At 36.4% G+C, this 27950-nt stretch overlaps 1 protein-coding gene across 5 annotated transcripts in view; it reads left to right on the top strand.

The window, feature by feature from the left end:
• The window catches only part of UPF2 (UPF2 regulator of nonsense mediated mRNA decay), a 53602-nt gene that overhangs the window by 16866 nt on the left and 8786 nt on the right, over positions 1-27950 (top strand). For all 5 annotated transcript variants that reach the window (XM_066182708.1, XM_066182711.1, XM_066182709.1 and 2 more), the window contains exons 9-20: positions 4659-4767; positions 5937-6050; positions 7298-7414; positions 12313-12498; positions 13039-13242; positions 13887-14162; positions 15549-15732; positions 17817-17956; positions 18991-19095; positions 20037-20135; positions 20814-20981; positions 25447-25588. In XM_066182708.1, coding sequence (XP_066038805.1) covers positions 4659-4767; positions 5937-6050; positions 7298-7414; positions 12313-12498; positions 13039-13242; positions 13887-14162; positions 15549-15732; positions 17817-17956; positions 18991-19095; positions 20037-20135; positions 20814-20981; positions 25447-25588 — 1844 coding nt within the window. The remainder of the gene's footprint in view (positions 1-4658; positions 4768-5936; positions 6051-7297; positions 7415-12312; positions 12499-13038; positions 13243-13886; positions 14163-15548; positions 15733-17816; positions 17957-18990; positions 19096-20036; positions 20136-20813; positions 20982-25446; positions 25589-27950) is intronic.

Raw genomic sequence — 27950 nt, 5'->3', positions numbered from 1 at the left:
AGATTTGTCAATTCAGCAGTGTGATTTCACAGATGGCGTGAAAGCAAAAGTTAAATTCCTGATATATTGCAGTGTTCAAAAATGTGTCTGTGATCAGGCTGTACTATAAACAGAGTTAAACTCCTGGAAGCATACATAGTTTCCTCATTGCCATTGATTTGTCATCTTCCCAGTGGCAATTCTATTGCCCTGCAGATTTGTATCAAAAGTAATAATAATAATTTTAAAAATACTGACTTTTCTGATAGAACTCAACAGAGCAGGATAGATGGTGGGGTTGCCTTGAGGAGCTGTTACTTTGTGATGGTTCTGGTCTCCGGTAGAGGAACTAACAATTAAATGAGTCAGCTGATCCTCTCACTGTTGATCTTTAATTATAAATATGAATTTTTTCTAATATTAAGAAGCACTAACATTTGATGTATGATATTTTTTTAGTTCCTTTTTCTGCTGTCTGCTCTGGGACCTACTTGACTAATGAATACTCAGGCTACCTTGATTCTTTTAAGATCTTTAAGTTCAATTGTGTTTATGTGTCTGCATTGGTAACCCCATCTCTGGGCTACTCAGCTGGAGAAACAGGATGTTGACCGAGCTGTTTGTTCTGAACACAAGCCGTCAGAATGTAAATACCAGCTGAACTGCCCATAGATGCAGACAATTTGAAAGGGCAACCTATCCCATTATTTAAGTAAACTGTATTGCTGCAGTTGGTAAAAGAGCAGTTCTGCTGTGTGTCTTCAACACTCATAATCCTTTCTGATGTAGAAAATTCTCTATATTCTGTAACACACTTCAGCTTTGAGGCTTTGTGTACTGTGCATTTACAATGATTTTGCTCTGTGTATTGCTTCACTGAGCTATAATGATACGGTTTTATCTTCCATTATTGTTGTTCCATATTTGTTTTGACTAATCCCGGAATTTTTTGTTACATCTCTCTGGGATACTGTGGGAGAAGAGTGCTTGATATGCTAATGTTTTTGAGGAGGGTTTTTTGTGAGGTCTTCAGCAGAGCAACGTCCTTGAGGATGCAGATAAAGCAGTATGTTTTCCAAAAGCATTTAATTTCCAAGCGTATCAGTTAATGCTGTTTACGTTTAGCTGCTTTATTTGCAGCCATAATGAGGTATTTCAATGACAGAATAAGTTCTTTTTCTTCTCCTGAGATCACTTTTGGGAAATGTGCAGGCATAAGAGTTTCATCAAGAAAGTGTAAAACTGTTTTTTTGTTTGAGGTATAAAACAGACACTGTGAAATCAAAGTCATTATGTAGTGTTGCCAGGGAGCATTCTTGCTGCCACTGGGGTTGGATAGATTGGGACAAATCAGGATTCTTTAGGACATAAAACTTAATTTGACAAAAAAAGGCCATTTCTTCCTCAACTCACTGTACATCAGTGTTAGAATACATCTTTGCCCTGCTCTGTTGAATACTGATGAATGGATCACATTTACATTTTCAGCTGTGATTTGAACCTCCAACCCAACAGAACAGAAGGCCTTTTAAAGAGATTTTTCAATGCCAGTATACGAGTGGCTTTCACATTTGCATTGGAGGATTGATTTAAAACTAAATATTAGCCTTTTAATCCAGGACTGCAGACAGTGATTTAACCCATACTGCTCACAGCTTTAGGACTTTGTGTGGTTCTTTGCTGCCTAACTGAACTATCTTCCTCTACAGAGAATTATTTAGGTTTACCAGAATACTGCAATTCTGTAAATGATTTTCTTTTACTTCAATATGAGAAGTCAGAAATCTTTTCTTTGGCTCTAAATTCCAGACAATTCTAGATAAATGTTAAGCAGTATATAGGGGGCTGTTGTGGCTTAGGATATTTTTTGATGTCACATCTATGGGGATCTGTGAATTTGCAAGTTACCTGCAGTAAGAGATCAGTTATTCATGTGGAGGTTTATAGTGTTATTATTGGTTGTTCTTAATTCAGAAATTAGCTGCTTCTTAAGTGCTGAATAGCTGTGTGCATTTTAACTCAAAAGCTGCAAGCCTCCAGTGTATTTACTGTCAGCTTTTCATCCTGAGACTTCTCTGTACCAAGGTCCTTTTGTTCAGTTGAACTTAGCCGTGTTTCAGTGGCCTGTTTCAGTTGAGGATAAAATTGAGGGATGTTCTTGAGATCAAGGAGTTTAATGTTCTGGCGAAGAAATAAAGGCCCAAAGTGCTTCCCTGGTAACATTCCAATTCCACATCATCCTTCTCTTCCACTGAGCAGTGTGGGTGGCACTTAGTACCTGTTCATGCCCTGTGACTGCACTGCTTTTATCCATTATGATTGTGCTTGTGAGGCAGGAGTTCTGGCTCCATTGCTTCATTCTTTAAGCTGTCTTGTAGAAGCACAGAAATTAGAAAATGTTCAAAAATCCCCCTTCACTCTTCCTGGGCATAAAATTTTGGATGCATCCATTTTGGAGAGATTGCAAGTAGGACTTTGAGAAAAGTTTTTCTGTGAGTTGGTTTATGATTGGTTTTGTTTGATTGGGCTTTTTTAAATAAACTGACATTTTAATGATAGAAAAAAGATATGCTCTTAGATATTTTACTGATGTGTGGCTCATGTGAGCCTGAGATCCAGAGTTGACTAAATTTCAGTCCATGCTATGTGGCCTAAAGGACAATGGTCAGAAGTGGTGCTTTTTACTGTGGTGGTGAATATTCAGGGTGCTTAATATGGACTTCAGAGAGTGACTGACTCATCCCTGATGCCAGATCCTGCTTCATAATCAGAAGAGCAGGAAGAGAAAGGGTTTGTGGAGTTTAGTTGAGTTCTTCCCCTTCTCAAGAGAAAGAAATGTTTTTGGAGGGAACAAAGCACTGCATGTACCAGTAGATGGTGCCACTGATACTGGAATGTCTGCACTGCTGAACATGAATTTTTGTCCCCCCTGAGAGGGAGCTAACTCAATCTCTGATTGCCAATTTCAGCATAATTAACCCAAGGCTTTTCCTTATTATATTTCACCTATTTAGAAATACCCAGTCTTAGTAGGCTTCCCCATGAAGCAACCTTTTGTGTCCTGCAAGGGAATAACAACAATGTGCTCTAAGACTTTAATTTTCCCCCAGGTGTACTCAGTTTACAGAGATGAAATTATTGGCTCTCAGCAGGCAGGTACTTGTTGAGACCAGAATAAAACTTTTTGGTATTAGTCTTAAAAGAGTTGCCATCCAGCAATCCCTTCAGTTAAAGACACCCTCTTAGTTCAGCCACAGTCCTCTCTTGGTTTAGCTTTTGTGGGTGGATGTGAAGTAGTGAGACTTTCACTTCTCTCAAAGTTAATGCCTAAATGCTTAATAGCATGGTAGTAATTTGCTGTGGGTAGTCAGCCTTGACTGTGTGTTCCAACAAGCTTGAAAAATGTAAATATTGCTTCAGTTATTGATTAACAAAAGAGATAAAAGCTGTTAAATAGGTAACTGAGAGACCCACAATGTTTCACCAGGAGTCTTGTGTCTCATCAGGAGGGTGCCTGGTTATGCTTTTTGGGGGGAGTATATTCTGATGCTTCTAACCCACAATTTAAATAAATACATAATTGTCTCTTTTTCTGTAAGTGGGTATTAAATGTCTTGGAAATGGGCTCCAGTGACCCAGAATCAGAAAGGAGAAAGGAAGCAGTTGTGATGGCTTTGTTTTGGTGTTTTTATCTTCATGCTTTGTGCCAGGACAAGCTCTATGTATCAACTGTACTTTTGGGGTTTTTTTTGTCAGCATATTTTTTCTTTTCCTTTCTTGCGCAGTAGGGAAAACCTTAATCCTTCATGAAGTGTGAACTCAAGATGCGTTTTTCCCTTACAGGCAATTTCTAACTAGAAACATGCAAATTTAGGATGTTCCTCTCCACTTACTTTGGCTTGTTCTAGAGTTCATCTGTTTACTGCATTCACTTAACATTCTGAAAATAAACTGAAAATACTTCCTTCAGCTTGTTAAATGATATTATGAGGCTTCACAGTGCAGTTGGAGTCTCTGCATTTAAAACTGATATATACACAGCTGGTTTGCATAAATGTGCAAAGGAAATGGCTGTGAAGGCATGTAATTAAGGCAGGAGAGAAGGGAATAAGGAAATTCTGTAGAAAACTTGGAAATATTGTCATTTGTGAGAGTACTAGCAGAGTTCTTGGGAAAAGGGTGGCCACATCACTTCTGCTCGACTTTGGTTTAAGTAATAACTACTACATTGATTTAGAAGTTTCCCACCTTAAAAGTACAGATATTTTCTACCTTCCTGGTTATGTCTGCTGCTTTTCAGAAAAAAATATTAATACCTTACCATAACCCATGGTCTTGTCTGCAAGAACTATTTTTTGCATGTTGAGATGGATCTGAAGTTTCTTTCTGTTTGGTAATTTATTGAAGCTTAAATTCTGTCGCTGATGGTATTCAGCATTTTACCTATGGCAGGAGTTAAAGAGGAAATTAATTGTGAAGTATTCCAACAGGATATGGTGGTTTACTTTCTTGTATTATTTTTAGATGATATTGCATTCTGAAGTGGGCCAAAAAAATTGCATGTATGTAGTTCTGTCAGTGCATTGATTCTTTTCACAAGTAAAGTGGTACCTATGTGTGTACACAGAAATACATTTTTGCCTAAAAATTGTCTGTTTTGTCTTCTCCTTTGTTTGCAGATTGGATTTGCTACCATTTTATGCAAGACTGGTTGCCACATTGCATCCCTGTATGTCTGATGTAGCAGAGGATCTCTGTTCCATGCTGAAAGGGGATTTCAGGTTCCATGTATGTTTTGGTGATTTAGTTCATTACTGAAACTAGATTAACCAATCTCATAAATCATCTTTTGGGGAAAAATCCCATTTTGTATTGTGTAGATACTACTTCTAAAATTCAGTTAAGCTCAGCAGTTCTAGAAAAAAAAGGAGAAATTTTTGTAACTTTGTAAGTCCTTATTAAAGAGAAGTTTTTGCAATGTTCCGTATATGCTTGCATATTTATATAAATGAACTGTACAACAGAAGTTACAAAAATTAGTAACTCTGCTCCGTTTGTGGTAAGAGTTTCCTGGAAATTAATAACTTGCTTTTGAAATGAGACCTGACTTACTCTAACATTTCCCACTACAGGGCTACTATTGTATTGATCACTATTATCATAGAGTATTTAATTCTAGTTAGATTTTACAATTTCCATCTATCAAAATTTTCCACACAAATATGTTTTTCGGTGTTGTTTCCTTCACTTTCTTTTAAGTGTTGTAATCAAACTCGTTATGGTGCACAGTGATGATTCCTTCAGCATTTTCTGAGTTTTGTGGCACAGATTTCAATATTTTTTCTAATAATGACATTAAAAATGTGTATAAATTGCTCAAACTTACTTGAATCTTAACTATTTTAAGTTAACTTTCTCAGAAAAACCTCTTTCTGTTGGGGAAATACAGTTTTCTATTTTGCAGATTATGGTTAGACGTATATGTATATTTGTGTTTTGTTCTTAAATTTATGCTGAATGTCAGTAATTTTAAAAGTCTGCACATTACTCAATCTGACTTGAAATGCCATCAATGTTTAATATTTCCTTGAGGACAGTACAAGTGGCCCTATTCACATAGAGACTTTTTACTGATTCTGAAAATACAGAATCTAAAATACTTTATCACTACTTCACTGTGACAAAGGAGGAGGATTTCTGGCTGTAGGTATGTTAGAGGAATTAATTGTTTTGGGGGGTGGGGAGATGGGGAAAAGAATTGAAAATCTTCTGAAGAAACAAGGTCGTAGAGAGAGTTTTAGGAAACCCAATGAGAAGAAAAGGTGGAGCTTGAGGAGCCAAACCCGTACCAAAACCTGCTGAATTCTCAAGTGTATTTTGTGCATGTTCAGATCAAAGTAATTTAGAACAAGTGGGTATTTTGGAGGACCTAAAATCAATTTTTGGTTGTTTTTTAGGTAAGAAAAAAGGACCAGATTAACATTGAAACAAAGAATAAAACTGTGAGATTTATTGGTGAGCTTACCAAGTTTAAGATGTTCTCCAAAAACGATACTCTCCACTGTTTAAAGGTTGGTGTTGTGGTAGTCCTGTACTCCTGTGTTTGCTGATAATGTATCCCCATCCTATTCCTCTTCATTTACCTGCTGCTGATGTTACCTGAATTTATTACATGGCATGTTTTAAACCCTGGTGTCTGTGGCTGCTGTTTGTGAGGAGACTTTTATAGCTGCTGTAGAAGTTAGAATGTTTTCCTCTTCTAATGGGAAGAATATATTAAAATGAACTTCTACATTTGGACATAGGCAAACTGCTCATCATTTTCTTTGTAAGTATGGCAGATATTACTACTTCTTAATCTGCTGTACATTGCAAAACTTCCATAATGTTGATTTCAATGAATGTTTTTGTGGAGTAAATAACAGTAAGGGAGAGGGACTGGCAGCAAAAAGCATTTCAGTGATGCAAGGAGAGGCTTTTATGCCATTTTAGCAGGTGCTTTGTTTGTTGAGGAACAAAACGGCTCTGGAAAGCTTTAATCTCTAGGCACATCATCTCACTTTGCATGCTGATAAGCATTCAAACCTTGATGTCAAGTCCCAAATTAAAAGTAGGTTTAAAAAAATAAAAGTGCCTTTAATAAAAGATGCTTGAGACTCACAGCTTAACATTACTTTCTATGTGAATAGTTTCTATTCATTGACTTGTTAGATATCAAAGCTGAACTCATAATCACTTATTTCACTTCTCTTGTCTATAAAATGCTGTAAAATGCAAGGCTCTATTAATTTTAGTTATTGCTTAACTTAAAGCAGTGCAGTTAGGTGTGCTCTGAGCTTACTCTGCCATTGTGCAGTATTAATGGGTAGTTTGGGTGGGGTTTTTCTGGCAGTCTTTCAAAGCATCCTGTTCTTCTGAAGCCTAAATTTGGGGTCTGTAGACTGTCATAAGAATTCTAAAATGAGATTAATCTTTTGAATATTCATAGAATGTTTTGGATTTGGTGTGACCTTAAAGATCATCTGGTTCCAACCCCCCTCTCCTAGACAGGGACACCTTCCGCCTAGACCTGATAGCTCAGAGCTCCATCCAACCTGGCCTTGAACACTTCCAGGGATGGGGCATCTACAACTTCTTTGGGTAGCCTGTGCCAGGGCCTCGCCAATCCTAACATCTGATCAGTGAAATCCATTTACATTTATTCCATAAAGAATCTAGAACAGCAGCATATTGTCCAGACTGGTAGATAAAACTTGAATGTTTTCTGCTGCTGAAAGAGATGTTTAACAAGCTGTGCTTTTATGTAAATACATACCAGATGCTTCTGTCAGACTTCTCTCATCACCACATTGAAATGGCGTGTACCTTGCTGGAAACCTGTGGAAGATTCCTCTTCAGATCACCAGAATCTCACTTAAGAACCAGCGTTCTTTTGGTAAGAGAAAACTTGTTGTCTTATGGGGGAGGGTGTCACGTTCTGACTTGAAGCAATTATTTCTTTTTGAGACTATTCTTGAGAACTCCAGTTGACCTAAAAACCTTTTCATGCCTTGGGACAAAATGTAAAAAGCTATTGCTTTTGTAATTCAGAGACAGGGCAAACCCAGAGGATGAGATTGAAAGAATATTGTAGCTGTACCTGAACATGCCTGAAGTAGTGTTTGAGGGGGGGAAATAGTGGTGAATGGAGCCAGACATGATTTCAGCCTGAAGTGAAGACATTTGTGCAAGAGGTGGTTTCTATGTCCTGTATAATGATCTGGGGTTCTTTCTAAATGTGAAAAAAAAGTTTATGAAGACACTAAGAGAAGCAGTTTTAGAAACAGAGATTGGGAATTAAAATAAGATTAGAATTGGGATCTGTAAGTCTGGAGAAGTACTGGCAAAGACTTATAAATAACAAGAACTGTACAACATATTTACTGACTTGGGAGACAGTCCTAAAACTCTGTGTCCAGGGCAAGAGACTAAGTCAGACATGGTTGAAGAAGACCTTCAAAGATAGATTCACTTTCTCTTAAACCAGTAGTCTCTCTTCTCATGCTCTAGTTAATGGAGAAGTTGCATGCTTTGGTTTGTTGTACAATTTCTGTCCACAAAATACCATTTTTTTCTGTATCTCTTTGAATGTCAGAACATCTGTTGAGGTGGTACAGTCATGAGAGGAAAGAGATGGGCAAGCTAAAACAAGCAAATTAACTGCTAGTTCCTTGGCTCTTGCTTTTTGTAGTAGTGTACTTTCTATCTTGAAAGGTTTGAATCTCAATTTTCTAAAGATTTGCCAGCTGATGTGTTGTATTGTGAAATATATTCCTTAATCAAGCATTTTCCCCTTGAAAACCCCATTCCATTGTCTTTAAAAGACATTTCACTTATTTATATCACTTTTTTGTAGTTAATAAAAATTTTAGAAGTCAGGAAAAATTAAACACTTATACCAGAACTGGTTTTTGTAAATGACTGCTTCTAGTGTTACACAGTACAAAAATGCTGACTGTTAGCTGGATTGCTGGGATCTGCTGGATGAATGCTAAACATGGCTTAACTGTGAAGTGCAAGGCAAACCACAAACCCTGTTTGAATTACTGAGGCTTAAAGCCTCACAAGGTTTTGGATAAGTGGTCTTTTCTTATGCAGTGAGGAACCAGGAGAAGGTGGAAGATGGCAAATAAGTTTAGAATATCTATTTATTAAGATGTAAAATAGGCTAAATAGATTTATATCCTGCATCCATCTTAATAGCTGTGTCTTCTAACATTCCCCTAAAAAACCTACAGAGATTAATTTTGACTTAAATAGTCTTATACAAATTGGATCATAGTCTTATGGTACAAGTTAGTGTGAACTGTGGAAAAGATTGCTCCCAAAGCAAGCTGATAAAAATCTTGTGTTAAAAATCTAAGCAATTGTAAAGCTGATCTACTCTTTTGGGTAGAATTAAGGCCTGTTGATCCTCTAAATAATTATTGCTCCTAATCTTTACTCCTGACGATGTATTTTGTAATTAGATTCCAGACAGGCTGTGTGTCTCCTGTTAAAGACAATGGTGCTTTGTCCTGGTGTGAAAGAAAGTCATAGTTAAGAATGGATTTTAAAAGTAATTAAGGAAAAATTACCTATTGAGGAGTAAAGTGTTCTATAAGGGCATCACAAATTTAGTGGCACCAAGTAACTTTTCTCTAGAGAAACATTTAGTGATCATATCCTGGTTTTGTAGAACTACTTCATGTTTTGCAAATTATTTAGAGATGCTTCTTTTATTAGGACAGTGTTTCTTTCTAGTAATGGTCTTCTTGGCAGTTCTTTCAAATTCACTGTCCTTTATGTAATTTAAAATACTAATGTAAAACTAGATTGGCTTTAGGATTGATCAGTTGATACATGAATTATTTGAATTGGATTATTTGAATTTGAGCTTTGAAAGGAAGATCAGCTTCATCTTCATCTATGTTTCTGTAACATAAACAAGTTAAAATGTCTAGTTCTTGTATTATACTGTTGTGGTCTTGCTGAAAGAATATTTGAAATTGTGGAATTAAAAGCTTCTTGATGCATTTTTAATCTTTTAACTTAGAAATTGTCTTAAGCTTAAGGGCCAGATCACTTGTGTTGATAAATATACTGAATTTTAACTGCAAGGTGACTTCCTTCGTGGTGTCACTGCTTTTACTGGTGGTGTTGAAACTGTGGGAGATGTTTGTACAGGCAGAGCCTGTGGTAAAGTAAATGCAGTTCACGTAGAACTGTGTTAATTCACTATAGCAATAACGTCCTTCCAGGAAATCAAAAATTCCCATTTTGAGCTGTCAGGACAAGTAGCAAGGCAGGGCAGTGCAGGTATTAAGGGGAAGGAGGAGCTGAACAGTTTCAGTATCTTGCTATAATCTGGTGTTTAAATGTCAGCCATGCTGAAATGCTTTCCAAAGTTGGAATTCTCATGATGGTTAGGTTTTGATTAGTTACTTCTTTCTTTTTTTTCCCCCCTATTTGTCTCCAGATTTTCTTTTGAAATGCTTCTGCAATATGCAACTTGCAGATAGATTTTGCTACTCACCAAGAAGAAAAACCCAAACAGTTTTAATATTTTAACATGAATACTTTAATGTTGTTTGTGGTCTGTATTTATCAAAGGAAAGACAGAAACCTAATCTTCAAATGTAATGCTTTACCTGTGTAGTTCTTCATTTCACCCTAGTAAAACAAGAACCCAAAGTAGATGATGAGCTTAAAGGACTTTGGACCTCAGGTCTTACTTTTTTCTTCTGAGTTGCATCAAGGTTTTTGGTACTACAAACAGTGTAGTATTATTTCTCTTTCCTGCCTGTCTGACACCTTAGCTGAAAAAGGACTGAAACAGTTTCTTGAAATGCTGAAGGTTTTTCATAAGTAGAGATTTAAGACTAATATAGTCCACTTACAGATAGAACACACACTCAGGACTGCTCAAAAACCAATAAATTACAGTGATGTTGAGACTTCAAGTAGTGCATGTTGTCTCTTCTGGGAAGAAACATTTTAATTATAGACTGTGATATACAGTATAATGTTGTACAACGTTTTATAACAGGAAAATACACAAATTACATCGGTTTAGGGGATTTAAATGTTATTTGCAAGCCCTTCTGCCTTTTTCACTGCTCTGCTTCACTTTGACCCACTGCATTTTTCAGTTTATAATACAGCATGATCAATGCCTTTAAGGCAGCAAAGGTGTATTTTCTCTTGCTCTATTTAGATAAGGTGAAAAATTATCAAAGGTAGCATTAACATATATGACATGGCAAAGTTCGGGAATTTTCTACTCTTAAGTATTTTTTCCTCACATAAAGCAATTTATGTACTCAGTTGTTAAGCGCTGTGCATCTGTGAGGTGCCGGTAGGAAAATGTGCTGCTGCTGACAGAAATTCCCCACTTGGAAAGGAGCAGTCTCACAGGGAATCAAAGGAAAGACCATTTGTGTTGTGGAAAAGGTTAAGAATGAAATGCCTTGGGGTTGGTGTCAGATGGAGACCTTCCTGGTGATAGATGACTAAAATCCAGGAAGAAAATGACATTATTTGTTGGGTTACTCTGTTACACAAAGCTACTCTTCCTCATTGAATTAGCAGCTGAAACTCTGGGTAAAGGAGCTGTTTGAGTACATTGACATTTCAGTTGAACTGAATCACTGCCTTGTAAAAGAAATTTTAAATTATTCAGGTTTAGTAGAAAGGCCACCAGCATGAAAAATAAGTGCTTTCTCACAAATAATCAAAGGAGGTTTAGACTCTTGGTTGGTTTACTGGACTGCCTGAATGGATGTACTAACATTTGTGTGGGAACAAAACAATACTTACAATATTAATTTTGTTTATCTGTTTGAAGTTTTAAATTACTGTGTAGCCAGCCTCTAGTAAATAATAAAGTTTAAACAAGTGCAATTTCCTGATGAACCACCATAGAGTGATTTAGAATATATAGGATCATATGATGTACATCAAAATTTGATGCAACTTGCAGAACTACACCTACATGCATATAAATACACAGATACATACTAAAAAGTATTTAATAATGGAATTAAGTTCATCCTCAACTGTAAAAATCTGCAAATTAGATCTGCTATTTTAGTTCTTGTACAGAATTTTTAGATAAAAAGAAATTTTTAAACCCCACAAAATAAACTTTAATTTACATAGCTAAAATAAAGTATGGAGAAAAGACTGTATTAAGTGAGGAAAATCGGACAATTAACCTGACAATTAAGCACAGTAATTAGTGTTGACTCTTACTTCCCTGATTTTTCCTGAAACATTATTTTATGGTAGATTTTTTTATGGTAGATTTTTCTTACAGTCAATTCTGTTTGGATAAACAGCAGCAATGTAGCATGGAATAAGGAAAGTTCTGTTGTCTAAATCTTTGGAAATTTATATGAAACCATCAAAAACTCTGTGGAGTTACATGATGATGAAAAAAGTAGATTGTCAGTCTCATCATGATTCACTGTGTTTGTGCCAAATGTTCTAAACAGAGTTCCTAGTAGTCTTATGACCCATTTTTCTGAACAGCAGCATTAAGATTTTGAGTTAAATCTTAAAGTACTTTTCCGAAACCATTTTTTACCACAGGTGAACCATTATAAAATTAGGGATCATAAAGAAAAATGGCCATGGAAAGAACAACACAGAACCACATATATGTACTTTGTCTTCTTTTCTCTCTACCCAGCTTTTAACTTAGTTTTCTGCAACCTTTCATATTTACTGTATCCCAAATGTAACTCTAAAAGCCTTTGGCTTGAAAATGTGGTATGTCAGCATCTCTAACTGGTCATTTGCATTTGTTTCCAGGAACAAATGATGAGGAAAAAACAAGCAATGCATCTTGATGCACGCTATGTTACAATGGTAGAAAATGCCTATTACTACTGTAATCCCCCTCCAGCTGAAAAAACTGTGAAGAAAAAACGTCCCCCTTTGCAGGAATATATCCGTAAGCTTCTTTACAAGGATCTCTCCAAGGTCACCACAGAGAAGGTAAATCCTTTCAAAATCTTTAATGCAGTTTTTACTGAAAGTGGAGTAGAGGTAACTTTGGAAAAGGTTTGGGGAGGGCTCTGGTTTTTTCAGTTGTAAGAAAGAGGCATCATTTTTGTATTCATGAAAAAAGTGGTTTAATTTCTTTTACTGGGACACATAGAAGCTCCATTTGTGGACCTGTGTTCTCAACAGCATCAAATGCTGAACAAAGGGAGAGTGAGATGAGAATCATTATGTTCTGTACATTGTGTTGAGAGAGTAAGGGACAAAAAGCTTCAGTTAAATACAGACTGAAAGAGCAAGGAAATTATGGAACAGCCTTGGACAGCTTGATCAGTAGCTCAAGGACAGCAGTTGGGTTATGTACATAAAGTCTTCCATAGCCACTGCAGGTCTGGAGGATGTGTGGAAGGAGAGTGAGGTTGTTTGCAGGTGCTAACAGGGATTTCATCCCAATCAGGAGAGAGGGGGGATGACAGGGAGCATCTTGATATTTCACCTGCTAAAATGTGAAGCTTGTCTTAAAATTTGGTTTAGGTCCTGAGACAGATGCGCAAGCTGCCTTGGCAGGATGCAGAAGTTAAGGACTATGTTATTTGCTGTATGATCAACATCTGGAATGTGAAATATAATAGTATTCACTGTGTAGCCAACCTCTTAGCAGGGTTGGTCCTTTACCAGGAAGATGTTGGAATTCATGTTGTGGATGGAGTGCTAGAGGATATTCGACTAGGAATGGAGGTAAACTGTCAGTATTCTTGCTAAGCTACACTAATCTACTTATGTTGAAAGGAAAACTAAAATAATTGTGCTTAAAGAAAGGAATCCTTGGGTCCTCTTTTTTTTTTTTTTTTTTTTTTTTTGTCTGATTACTTTTCTCCCTCAGCTATTTGCTTTGTGTAGGTTTATTTAAATCAGTAGAATAACTGTACCAAAAAAAAAAAACCCTAAAAAAACCAAACTAACAGCGTTACCTAAGAAAATTGTTTTGCCTCCCTTATCATAGTAAGGCCATAGAATTTATTCTTTGACAGTGTAGACAGATTTACACAACTTCAAATACCTTTGAAGAGCAGTCCATTCTTTAAAAGCTGTTACAATTACAAGAATTCTCTGGGTGATGAAAAGTCATCATAGATTTAAGATGGAGTGTATGCTAAATGTATTGAAACTGAAATACTAGCTGACCGGCTTTCATAACTACTTTTTAGTGTTTACTTTCACATAATGTATGTAGCCATAAATAACCATCTTTTATTATAAGAAAGTCTGTCAACTTTTTTATATGCTTTTTTCCTTTGTAAAAGGTTGGTTGGGTTTGAGTATTTTAATTTTCTGTTGTGTCTTCATGATAGATTGAATTTTCTTGTTCTTTTGTGATAAAGGTTAATCAACCAAAGTTCAACCAACGGCGGATCAGCAGTGCCAAGTTTCTGGGGGAGCTTTACAATTATCGAATGGTGGAGTCAGCTGTAATATTTAGAACTCTGTATTCCTTCACCTCGTTTGGTGTGAACCCTGATGGCAGTCCTAGTCCACTGGACCCTCCAGAGCATCTTTTCAGAATCAGACTTGTCTGTACTATCCTCGATACCTGTGGGCAGTATTTTGACAGAGGATCCAGCAAGCGAAAACTTGATTGCTTCCTTGTATATTTTCAGGTATTCTAAATTTTATGCAGAACTCTAGAAGTTCTTTAACAAGCTAATATAAGTGAGCCTGGTCCATATTTATCTCATTGTTCTTTAGCACTGTACATTGTAGAATCTTGTCTGTCTGCTAGCAGTTTTAGTTTCAAGTGATATGTTGAGTTATGCCAAAATGATCAGGAGGCACTCATTGCGCACACTGGGGTTTGCTGAACTTGAAGAAGAGAAGATTATTTCAGCTGCTGTCTTCAGGTAATGGTTTTTGTAGAGAAGGAGGAGTCAGATACTTCTCAGGCATGCACGGTGAAAGGATGAGAGGTAATGGGCCCAAACTGCAGCAAAGAAAGATCTGACTCAATAAATGCAGTGAAATGGGGAAAAGATTTCATAGTGAGTGTTTAAACACTGAAATGAGGAATTCCAGACCATGGAATTCATCCTACAACTTGCTGGATTTAATTTCTTTTTCTTTCTGCTTTTCTCTATAGTTTATACCTAAACAAGGGTATTTTAAAAATTAAAATTAAGGTGATAATTTATTTCAAACCTTAAGGATACGAATCAGTCATCTCCATGCAAGGTGTAAAATGATGTTTTGAAGTGTAGAACCTCAGAATGGTTTGGGTTGGAAGGGACTTCAAGGATCACCTTGTTCAAACCTCCTGCCGTGGGCAGGGACATCTCCCACTAGACCAGACTGCTCACAGTATGATGTGGTCTGATTTTTAAATGCAAAAAAAAAATGTTTTGTGGAAGACGTCATTATATTTCTGTTACACCTAATAATTTCAGCAAGCCTTCCTCTTGAGCATGTCATCTTTTAAGTAAGATTCTGTTACTCATACTTCACTTTCACATGCAGTTTTTGCAGCACCTTAGTTCTCAAGTTCTACTGTTAGGTTCACTTCAAATCAGCATTTATTTTTTACAATGTCACTGTAAGAGGTATATGTGAATTTGTTGTAAAGCCATTGTAAAACTCGATAAGGCTCTTGAAGCTGGCTGCAGTCCAAAGACTTTTTTATGTATGTTTCCCCCTCATTTTCCCCATAATATGGAAATTCATTTTTTTGAAAATATTTGGGGGAAAGAATCAAAAGCTGGCTGGATCATCTCTTGTAGAAAAAGTTTACCCTGAGAAGGCACTTTCTTCTTGCAGCTCTTTTGTTCAGTCTTCATACTTATAACAGTAGTTATGATTCTTAATGTTTGTGATATCCAGTGTTATCAAACAAGTCTTAGTGATATCAAAATATCTAGTAGCTGTATGAAATAGGAGAGTAGTGACATGAAAACTTTTGCATTTTTTACTGTACAAACAAGGCATTTTAAACTTCAACTTAAATTGTTTATAAACATCAGTGTGCATATAATTGATTTCAATATTTGGTATTCCAGCGCTATGTGTGGTGGAAAAAAAGTCTGGATGTTTGGACAAAAGACCACCCTTTTCCTATAGACATAGACTATATGATCAGTGATACACTGGAACTGCTGAGACCAAAGATAAAGCTCTGCAATTCTCTGGAAGAAGCTGTCAGACAGGTGCAAGACTTGGAACGAGAATTCCTAATAAAATTGGGTAAGAAAATGTGCAAAGGAAATTAGGTACTTTTGACAGTTCCTGTAGTTCTTAAAGTTGTCTCTTTATCGTGGTCATAGAAAACTATTGTTATTGTTATGATCATTTGTTCTCATGATAGAAATATTTTTGTAACCTTTTTGCATGTTTCTTTCTAATCATTATAGATACCATACAGGATCTCCATAATTCTAAAGTAGTAGATGTAAAAAAATAGTCAATATGAATACTCTGAATAGAATAGTATTTGGAGAGCAGAATGGTGTGTGTGTGTGCATATTAATTTGTGGAGTCCCATGGTGCAAGTGATGAGGAAGAAAATCATTAACTTAATCAGAAAAATGTAGGAATCACACTAATTTCAGGAGAAAACAGTCGGGCTGGTAGCACAGCTCAGTTGAAAATATACTGATTAGTGAGTATCTGCAACTGTTACCATCATGTTAACCTTTAAATCTCTTGTACATATCCATTCTTAGAAAGTGTTGGATGCTACTGTGCTCATTACTTGTTGAATGAAGTTGTTTTCTAATCTTCCATTTTTATTTGAAAACAAGCTTGTTCATTAAAAGATTTCATATGTAAATGTTACAGTTTTGAAGTGTTAATTTGAGCACTTCACCTACTTGGACACATTCAATTTTTAAGAATAATCCTATAACTCAGTGGGATGTGTCTAACAGCCACATAAAAGGTTGCAACTTCTGTTTTAGGAGGAACTTTTTTTTTTTTTAATATGCTGTTTATTTAATTTACATGCCTTGAAATTCCCTACATAGTAACTGAGAGGCAGATTAGAATTCCCCTATGATGTGATCTAAACTCATGGTTTTCATGCTCTCAAAATGATAACCAAGTAGAAATAGACAATGAGTTACGTAAACTGTAATATTCATTTGAAAGGTACTCAGCATTTCCTTCCTGCAAATTACAGGAGCTTCACAAAACTTTACACTGACATCTGACCCTAAGTGCAGTTGGTCTAATGTCAAAAAAGGAATGACAACCTGAATAGTGACTCCTCTGTACATTCCTAGAAAAAACAGTAGCCTAGAAGTCTGACATCAGCAATCCTCTGGAGGATTAAGTGGCTTTATAAATTAAGAAAAGAAAAAAAGAATGTATGAGAACAAGAGTGTATGCTGGAAGTTTGGAGGTTTCGCATAGGATGACTTTAATATTGCAATAGTCATTCTCTAAAAACAGATCCTATTTTTTTTCCTGAATCAGAACCATGCTCCGCTCTTTAAAACGTTCTGATTGAAATCTATATTTAAGACTAAACTGGACACTGAAACACTGGAAAAAGCTAAAACTAATTTGTCACTTCTGAGGAAATGGCACAGATAATGGTATTAGATTGAAGGATGCCTTACTGAAAGAAAGGATTTATGTTTGATGTTTTACACACAGAGTAAACTAAAACATCTTGAAGGACAGAAGGCAAACAGGTCAGCAAGACAAACTGCAAGATGAACTAAACACACGGTGTAAGAATTGTCACACCTGTCTGCAAGGAGGATGAGCACACCAGATAGTACTTGGGGGAGAGACTTTGCTTTCCCAGAGATTTCAGATCGGCACCTACATCCTCATAGGTTTAAGTACAGCCTCAGAGCTTTAGGAGAGAGTCATAAAAGTTTATTACAGGCTGAGAAGATTGTTGTTTCAAAACTGTTAATTGACAGCAGAGGGAAGTACTGCCACAAAGACTGCAGAGGCTTCGCATCTCTGGGTTCTGCTGGTTTTGTGCAGTCTCTGTAGTTTGGTATTCAGATTTTGTTGTGTGTTTCAGTAGGGTCCACGCTTAATTTGAGGATGTTTTGAGGCAGTTTACACAGCTTCTTCTGTTCTCTGGGAGATGGTAAACATTCTGTCTAATGTTTTCCTCCATTTCTGATGGGACATTATTACCCTTTATGTCTAAGTTACCTATATAGGAAATTATTCATTCAGAAGGCATTTATTATGACCAGTGGGAAATTTTAGTGCTCAGTAACAATGGACTTTTGAAGTGATCTTCCACATTAAATGGTTATATGTGTTTTAATGTTCTAAATCTTTTCTCTTTTTACGAATTTCAGGAATTGTGAATGACAAAGATTCCAAGGATTCCATTACAGAAGGAGAGAATCTGGAAGAGGATGAAGAAGAGGAGGAAGGTGGAGCAGAGACAGAGGAACAATCTGGAAATGAAAGTGAAGTAAATGAGCCAGAAGAAGAGGTGAACTTAATAATTTACCTTGCCTTATGTGAAAGAAGTGGTTTTGATTGCTTGTTACTTTCTGAAGCCCTTCTAAGTCAGAGTTAGCGGGTGAAATCTGGGTGTGCACAGCCCAGCCAGTGCCGTGAGGATATTCCCAGCCCAGTTCTGTGTATGTGGAAAACTGAGTGTCTGAGGTTTATTCCTTATTTTGAAAGAAGCTTAAACCTGGCAGCTTTGCTCAGGGTATGTACTGCTTCTCAGCAAGAAGATACCTTCAGTTTTTGGCATGAAAAAAGAAGTCACTTTCAGATGACTTTATCTGTTGTAGAAGCAAATGTATTGACTAAATGTCAAAGCAGCCATTAGGAGAAATAACAGGTGTTCAGAGTATACTTATGCAATATGAATAAATAAAAGATTTATGGAGCATAAAAACCTTCCTTGTTTACTGTGCTAATAATATTTGCAATCAAAAATGGTGGAACCAATAAAAAAACCCACAAGAACATAGAAATTCTGACTTGTCACTATGACACAGCAAAGTTGACGTGATAATGGTATTGTTATAAGAAAATGAGTTCATCAAGGAAATAGAGAACAGTTTTTCTCCATATGCTTGGGCTGGTTGATTTACTAATAAGCTTTCTTTCAATAGATGTCTCTCAGCAATAAAGGTCCTGAAGTTTGGCTGGGTTTGTGCCTTCACCCATAAATTAGTATCAATAGAATCAGAAATAGGTGCAGGGTGGGGAAGGCACCTCTGGAGATTTTTGTGTTTCCCTTCTTTGAACTTCATGAGTTCTTGCCAATCCATTCCTCATGCTTGTAGAGTTCCCTCTGAGTGGCAGCGTGTATCAGCTACTACTCCCAGTTTTCAGCTGTACGTTTGTGAAATTAGTAATAAAGCTGAGTGAGTTCGGACTCAAACATTAAATAAAAACCAAACAAATTTACAAACACTTAACTAAGTAATGTGAAAAGTTCAGGAAAATGTTTGAGGAACCAGCTGTCCTTGTTTTTAAATAGTCAGCAGTTAAAATTGACTATTTCAGGAGGGCTCTGACAATGAGGAAGAAGAGGGTGAAGAAGAGGAGGAGGAAAACACCGATTATCTTACAGACTCCAATAAGGAAAATGAAACCGATGAGGAGAATACAGTATGTATTGAGCTGGAGATAAGTGAATTGAATTTGCATCTTTGTTTTCTTTACTCAATGTTTTTTGCCAGCGCTGCTCATAACATTTCTGGGAAAATACAGCAAGGAGACTAACTTATTCTTTCAAATACATTTTATAGCTTATTTTTATGTCTGCAAACTTTGGTTTACTACCTTTTGTAAAATTTTTATGCTGTCAAATTTACTACAGCATGTTTTCACAAAGCTGTGAGCTTTCACAGGTAGCTAGACTGAAAAATACTGTGTAAATGATGGTTTTGCAATGCCAGAAGTAGTAGCAAACTGATAGGATACAATAAGGTAAGCCAATTACACTTCACTAGATCTTAAAACAGAAAAGGAGACAAGCCAAGAAGTGTGAAATTCCTACAATACAGATTTGGGATTAAAACAGATTATAACGTTTGCGGCTGAAGAGTCCATCTGGTTGAGCCTGAATTGCAGTTACCTAGTAAGGAAATAATGAACGTTATAGAACAATGTGTTGGGGTGCTGACTTCTGACATTTTTGTCATGTTGTGCTTTCGAAATAATTGAAAGGTAGCCTTTGTCTTGAAAACACCATCTAACTTTATGGGCTTAATGGGAAATTGAATTAAAATAGGTGTCTTGAGGATAGAGACTTTTTTTTTTTTTATTGTTACCACATCATGAATGTGTTCATGCACCTACACACACACACACACACACACACACACACACACGAGTCTGTCAGAATGTTAGGAGTGACCATAAATCAGTAAATCTGCCTTTCAAGAAGATAATCAAGGCTGAAATCTTCTTTCTTGAACAGTTTGGTTCTATAAACCTTTTGATTGTGTATGATATAGAAGCAATAAAGATATTTTCTGCTTACTTCTAGACTGAATATTCATATTTCTGAAACTGATGTAATGGACAATTTTTTCCCATTGCAATAGGAAGTAATGATTAAAGGAGGAGGACTGAAGCATGTCCCTTGTGCAGAGGATGAGGACTTCATTCAGGCCTTGGATAAAATGATGCTGGAAAATCTTCAGGTACAAATAGTTATTTTCTTAATTTGATGTACAGCTAACTGTAGTTGATGTTTTTTCTTAAAGTAAGTGATTAATGCTTAGGTTACCATACTAAAGGAATGAAGATTTTTTTTTTCTTTGTTTTGGCCTCTTCTCTGCAGTTGACTTGTTTGGCTTTTAGTAAAATAGCTGTTAATTGTATTATTTGCCCAGTGAATACATGACATACTGACATATATTTTACAGAATGAATAATGAATGCACCAGATACTGTGTAACACTTCGGACTTTATCTTAGGTTTTAATAGGCTTAAAATGCAGATACATTTAAATTTACATAAGCTTTTAGTACTTTGTTTTCTTAGTCACATCAGGTAAATATTTCAGGATTGAATATAGCAAGCCCTGCATAATAAATGTATTAATAAGATATACCAAAAAAATGTTGAATTAAGAATGCACATGCTACAGTGTCTCATCAAGTCTCTAGATTTCTTTTCTTAAGAGCTTGCCCTGTAACTTTCTTCTTCACAAGCAAGGAAAACAAAGGAAAATGTAGTAAGCCTAATAAATGTATTTATGTATTACTTCACTTTCCTGGAAGGTTAAACCTTTTCTCAGTTGTGAAACTGAATGTTGCCAGCCTGGCTGACTGTATCAGCATCTGATCATTTACAGAACTCACTTTTTTTTTCATAGCAACGGAGTGGTGAATCTGTTAAGGTGCATCAGCTGGATGTTGCTATTCCTCTGCACCTCAAAAGTCAGCTGAAGAAGGGCCCCCCACTTGGGGGTGGGGAAGGAGAGTCAGAGTCTGGGGACACAATGCCATTTGTCATGTTAACACGAAAAGGCAACAAACAGCAGGTAAGGAATAGATAGTGCTTAAATAAATAAAGGCCTCACTTCAAAAAAAGTAACACAGAATTTTTAATTTCTTCTTTAATTTCTCAAAATCAGGTGTAGACAACTTCATTTTGACATGTGGAAAATAACTTGTAATTTCTTGGAATTCTTGGTTGTTAATAGAAATGATGTAGAAAAATTCTGTGGTCAGATTATACCATTACTATTTACATTTGGTGATTCTACCAGGAGTTCAGTGGTATGTCTTGCATGTATTTTAGATATAGTTGTGGAAGGTGAAGAGATGTGGTTGTTTAACTGCCATTGAACATTGAAAAGAGTAGAAAGAAAAAAGGAATATTCCAGAATCTTTAAGATTCTACAGCTTTTCCTGAAAACGCTTTCAGCTTCAAATCAAGATATATGGTCATTGCTAAACTCCATTTCCTAGGTAACTGCCATTTGACTGAATTTATTCAACTTGGAAGAAGAAAAGAAGTCTTTATCCCTGAAGACACTGTTAAGGGGCTATTCCAGAATGCACAGAGTGAATCTCTTGGAGAAACTTAAATGGAAATTAGGTTGTTAAAACAAACTATCTCCTTTTTTCATGCAGCTAAGCTGTATGTTAGTCTTGGCTCTTTTTTCCAGTGTATGTTTGAATTTTCCTAGCTCAGCAAATGCACTGTACACAAATCTCTACCTAACACATTCCACATGTATTTCTTGTCATGATTTAGGGCTTTTCAAGAAACCTTTTCATTTTAGTTGTATAATTTAATGATGAAAATTAATTACTCTGAATTTATATGGAAAACATATCCAAGGAATTGTTTAATGCCATGTCTCTGAGCCTTTCAAGTGTTTAGATCCATGTCATTACTTGGTTTTTACATTTGCTACCTAAATTATGACAGTACTGTAGCTGTTGAAGTGTATAAACCTGAAGTAGGCTCCTTCTCTTCCTTCATATGAAACACATTTCAAAAATCCATGTAGGAAGTGGTTATTCTGTTTTCCTGGAACTTGGATGTGGTATACAGTTGTACAAAAGCTCTGACTGGGAGATTTTTAACTGTGGTCATTGGTCTGAGAAGGGGTTTAAGAGAACTCCATTTTTTCAAAAATGTTGTTTAATTTTTTCAGGATAATTTACTAGGAGTATCTGTAGTTACAGGGAACTTTGGGATCTTCATATTCCATGTAAAGGGGAAAATATTGCAGAAATGTGACTTAGAAAGAAAGCAGAACTTGTTCAGGAGTTTTCCTTGCTCCTCCCCCAATATTTGGTTTTGGGAGTCGGCTCTTCCTGCCAAAACTCCTCTCAGGGTTTCTAGAAATGTAGAAAACAGTTGCTTTATAGGCTACTTCAGCTCTTGAATTAATGAAAGACTTCTTTGTCCATAGTTCTGTATTCAGAAAAAAATGTGTTTTAATACAGAGTTTTAATAGAAAAATAAGCAGGAAGGAAGAGGTGGAGTTGAAAAGAAAATAATTATTCCTTCTTACGGTGCTTTTTTTTAAATCTGCATGAGCAGAGTGTGCAATGAGTTTTGAAGTGATGGATGCATAGTTCACTGTTAAGTTATAGCTGTAAACTTGCAACTTTTACAGTCAAAAGAAGTTTGCAGCAACCTGGGAGGAGGCTGTAAGTACCTTCATCTGCATAGTCACCAGAGTGATAAATGACATCAGCATACTTGCTTGCTCTGCTAGTAATGATTTCAGTCTCTCTGTTCTTTGTCAGTGGTTCTCCTGAAACAAGAAATGTTAGAAAAAAAGGATTGTGCTGTGCTTCCTTCCCGAGGGTAACATTTGGTAGTGGAGGTCCAGTTGCCAACTACTCAGTTCACATGTCAGTGTCCACCCAGATTTTAGTGCAGCATTGACAAAGAGTTTTTTTGAAGTAATACAAGAGCAACTGACTGGTATTTACCACCTGTGTGTATCCAAATTAATGGTGGTTGCAGGCTGATTGTGACAAGGGCACCGTATTTTATCCTCAAGACTTAGAAAACTAGTAGCAGTAGAACCTAACATGGTTATTTGAAATTAAGATGATGGCATTGTGATTTATCCATAAGCCATGAGAGAGCAAGGGGAAATAATGTTGGCATCATAGGGGATCAGAGCTCAGCTGTACCTAATACCATTTGGGGTTTCTGAACCAAGAAGTTTTATGCCAGGTAGGTATGAACTAAAATGAGATGCAGACAGTAAAAAGAAAGTCAAGAAATTTGGTTACCACCTAAGACAAAAGATTTCCTTCCCTTTGAAAGATTTTTCACAAGGGTCCATGAAAGGATTATAATGTCCATGGAATGGTCAAATCTCTCCTTGAATGTGAAATGTTTTATCTCATTTATATCTTGATGTCTTTATTTCATGTCATTTTTATAAAATCTGTAGTCTAGTCTTCTGAATAATGATTTTTGATCTTCCTTCAGTTTGACATCTTTAAAGAGAAATCCTCCCTCCTCCTCCATCTCACAGATTTTATAAGAGCTTTTTGATACACCTCTGCAGTATTTGCAAATCGGAAATGTTTCAGTTGCTCAGTAATCATCATATCCTGTAGTAATTGTAATCAGTGACTTGGTTTCAGGTGGCAGCTGATTGCCTTGAGATAGTGACTCAGTGGTGTTTTGTTAATTTCCAGGCTGCTGTTTTTCTGTATCTGTTTCTCTCATTTACACCCTTCTACAGTTCAGTTTTCTTTTTCTACTTTAAGCATCCTGTCTGGAAACACCAATCCCATTTACCTGATAAATCCATAGAACAGAGAAAATATAAAGGACATAATAATTAAAATGGATGAGAAGCTTAATGGTGAAGCTGAGGAATGATTTTTATCATGAAATGCTGCTAATGGATTAGTTATTTGTGTAGTTTACATAAAGTTCATTTGATGATATCTTGGAACTTGCACAGCCTGCTCAGCAATAAGTAACCAGAGCTTACTTTGCTCTTGGAATTTCAATTTTCATTTCTGTTCTTCCCTGCACACCTTAATAACAAGCTCATATTTATATTGAATATAATGTGCTATTACCCTTGCCCCCACCCCCAAAAAATCTCATCTAAATACATCTTGTAGTTGGTAGGGTTTAGGGATTTACTGTACCCAAGTTTTTCTCAGGTCTTTGCAAGAGCCTGCCTTTGTTTCAAACACAGTTTATTTTCAAGTGCTTCGTCTGAGTCTTCTCATGCTCATCACTCTGCTGCTAGTGGGGCATTACTCTCTGAGATACCTTGAGGCTGTTCAGTGATTATTGCATTAAATACTAACCACAGGTGGTGAGGATTTTGCTTTTACTCTAAACCTCAGCAGAGGTTTTCATAATTTATCTTTCTCTGCAGCTTTTGACAGTGTAATAGAAAAGAACACTTAAGAATTTATTTCTGTTTCTTTGGAAATAGATCTCCCATGACGAGTAACAAGGAGCAGGATTCAGAGTAGCTCATGGAATATTGAGAGTGATTATCTGTAAATGCATTACTCTTATGGCACAGAAATACTTCTAAAGGACAAGGAGTTGAAGGAGGAAGTGAGATGTTTCTAAATGTTTGCAAACTTTAGCATTAAGGATTTTCTGAGAACTGTTGTTGCAGTTGTGGATAAAATTAAGAATTATTTCTCTGTTCTGGAGCAATTGTAAAAAAATAGATATGGAGAAGTAACAAATCGGATTTCTGAGCCTGGGGAAAAAGAAATAACCTTCCCTACACCTTCCTGAAAATACCAGCTGGATTTCCAGAGAGAGGGTACTTCTGTGGGAGTGCCAAGCTTACCTGGTGTGCCTTAGGGCAAATCAGATAATGGGTGTTGAAATCAGAATGTGTGCTGGGCACATTTGGGTATGGGGGAGGATGAAAAGATCAGTCTGACACTGTGGTTGTTTCTAGACTAAGAAGAAGCATTGGGGAGCCAGAATTTTTCTTAAAAACAAAAGTACTGGGATTTCCAGGCAATCTCTGAAATGCTTGAAATGTTTTTTCTCTGTTATCACAAGGGATAGTAGTAGAAATTCTGCTCAGGGGGCTTCATCTCTTTGGAAGGAAGAGAACTGAAGAGGGAGATGCAGCTTTCTGAGCCAGCTGTGGTGTTTTTATCTCAAGACCAGGGCAATTCCCTGTGGGCAAATCAGCTGGTATGAAAATAAGAAATAAAGCATATGGCTATGCCTTCCTTAGGGAAAGGCAGTCACTTTTGTTCACATGAATACTTTGTGTAGTAGGTTTTGGGCTCAGCCTTTTTTGTGTGTTCTCTGTGTCTTTTAGCAGGTCTTGCATTTTCTCCTGCTGCTTTATGTGAAACAGAGGTTCAAAACAAACCAACAAAACACTTCACAGTAGAAATGTCTGTAGAAAGTACCTCATTGAAATAACCTAGAAATAACCAGAGCATTTCTGTATTTTGGATTGTTTTGTACTGGTTGGGTTTTTTTTCTCTGATGGCCACTTAAAAACTTATTTTCATTTGCAGTTTAAGATCCTAAATGTACCGATGTCTTCCCAACTTGCTGCAAATCACTGGAACCAACAGCAAGCAGAACAGGAGGAGAGAATGAGGATGAAAAAGCTCACCTTGGATATCAATGAACGGCAGGAACAGGAGGACTATCAGGGTAAGAAAATCACCAAGTATTTTGTTTTCATTTTTGGGGGGAGCCTTTGTGGATCTGCAGAAAGCATTATTTGGGATGATTAGCAGCTGAAGTTCTAAATATTGATTTGCAGTACTTAGAGGAAACCTATATTCTGGTTTTAGTCATTCTTTGTTTCCTCCCTGGTCGTTATACTTGAAGAAGTTTTTGTAGCTGTTCCATGAAAAGGAATTTTCAAGTGGGTCTCAAATTTCAGCATTTCCATTTATTTGGGGAAAAGGGAAGAACTGAGATTGTTCCTTTAAAATTAAGGTAATACAAAATCAATGTGATGTTTTATTGCAAGACTGTTGAGTTGGATACAATATGAATGCTGTGCAATTTAGGCTCTACTTTTAAGCTATCAATAGGTATTTTAGATATTAATAATATTTAGATTCTTTAGTCTTGCTGAAACTTGAAAGTCCTGAAGTAACTTTCACCTAAGAAATACAAAACATTACCTCAGCTTCATATTATAACGGTTCTAGAAGTCCTCAAATCTGGAGCATAAGCTTATTTTAACAAAATGAGGGGTTTGTACAGAATACATGATAAATTTTTTTTTTGGAGATATGCGAGTCAGGCATTTTGGAACCTGGACAGGTTGAAGCAAACAGTGGATACAGCAGATCATACAGTCCCAAAACAGGTGCACGTGATGTGTTTAGTTGTTGGGTGGTTTGTTTTGGGTTGTGGTTTTTTTCAGGTTCGACTTCCCTTACCTTACTCAGATAGTAAACAAAGCCAGACCAATAAAACTGATGTCTTGTGTTACTGTTTCCAGTTAACATCTCAAAAGCTTTTGTTCTGCTTTTTTTTGTAAAGATGTTGTAGTCTGGTGGTAATCACAGTGTAAGTAGTTAATTAGTAGGAAATCTCATTTGAGGTATTTAGTGAAAGGTCATTGTTCATCAAGAAGTGGGAAATTAAAGCAGTTCTAATTTGGAATAAGATATAGAATCCCGTATTTCTTGCAGAACTTTGATAGTACCAGAACTAAACCTGTCATAGTAAAAAGGAGTATCTTCCAAAGTGAGTGTCTGCAGAGCTCTGAAATGATAACATAATGTATTCTTAGTGTTCAACATGGTAATTAGCTCAGAAACTTTCCTGAGACATTCTGCTCTTAAAAAGCCACCTGTGAAAAAGGAAGAAACTCTAGAATTAGGCATTTTTAGTGCTTCTCTCAGACTTTTTGCAGGTTTTTCCTCATTAGATACTTGTGATATTTCTACTGGTCAAGGCATTTGGGTTTTATACCCTGTTGTATGACCTTGTTGATATCTAAAATGAGCCTTTTTAATCTAGGATTTTATTGTGAGCAATTGTGCTTTTTATCCAAAAAAGGATCACATTGATTTATTTCTGTTAGACAAAATCAGAGAACTGACATGAATTGATAACTGGAAATAGGCTTTTTTAAAATTTTCTCATAGATTTTTATTTATTTGATGTGTATAAAACAATACAGGAAGGAAGTCAACACGAAAGAGAAAGGTGTTTCCATAATTGACATCCCTTTTTAAAACAGCTGTTCATACATCTTGTTAACCTGGGTAATGTACAGTGTAAAACCAAACTAAGAAGGAGCTTTTAATCAGGATAAATTAAACAGACCAAATTATATTCACCTTTGGAACAATTTTTTATTTAGATTTTGTGCAGTTGATTGTTACTTTTGAAGAGTCATCCTGTCTGTGACAAGTTGGTACCTACCCATTGAATGAAAGTGTTGGGTTTGAATTTCTGTTTTAAGCTTTGAAGTTGCCGAGGGAGGAAGAATTCTCAATTTCTTGAAGAATGCCTCAGGGTTGTCCCAGCGTTTGCACATGTACTTGTTGTTCTTTTCATCTGCACAGGGTAGCTAATAGATGGAAATTCATCAGTGGACTTCAAAGTAGTATCTGATAATGATTTTGTGTTTCAAGAAAGCTTATTATATTACAAACATTTTTTAATTTAAAGAACTGTTAGGAACTTGGGTGGTTCTCTTGTTTAGACTGATACTTTCCTGTGCAGATTATTTGTTTTTTCACTAAAAAACCAGGGAGGTTTGGTAATGTGCCTTCAGCCTAGAAAACACACTGTGCTCCCTGCCATCTCTGCCTTCTGTCACCTTCTCCAGTTCTGAACTTCCCAGTGCCATATTTCCTTTCATCTGCTGTGTGGAAACAGAAGAGGCAGATGTACACATACTTGTTCATTCACTGCTTGCTGCTCACACCTGGCTGGCAGGGTACCCAAATCTGGTTTTCCTCCTGAGTCTCCTCATTGCCTGCCACCAGAGCTCTCTCCTGGCACACGGAGTTGTAGGGAATGCTGATGTTTCATGATGTTTGCA

The sequence above is a fragment of the Chamaea fasciata genome, unplaced genomic scaffold (genome assembly GCF_029207755.1).
Source record: "Chamaea fasciata isolate MVZ Bird 193981 ecotype frontalis unplaced genomic scaffold, bChaFas1.0.hap1 SCAF_5, whole genome shotgun sequence".
NCBI classification, from domain to species: Eukaryota; Metazoa; Chordata; class Aves; order Passeriformes; family Sylviidae; genus Chamaea; species Chamaea fasciata.
The sequence above is the reverse complement of the archived record's forward strand: the minus strand, read 5'-3'. Positions and strand labels throughout refer to the sequence as shown.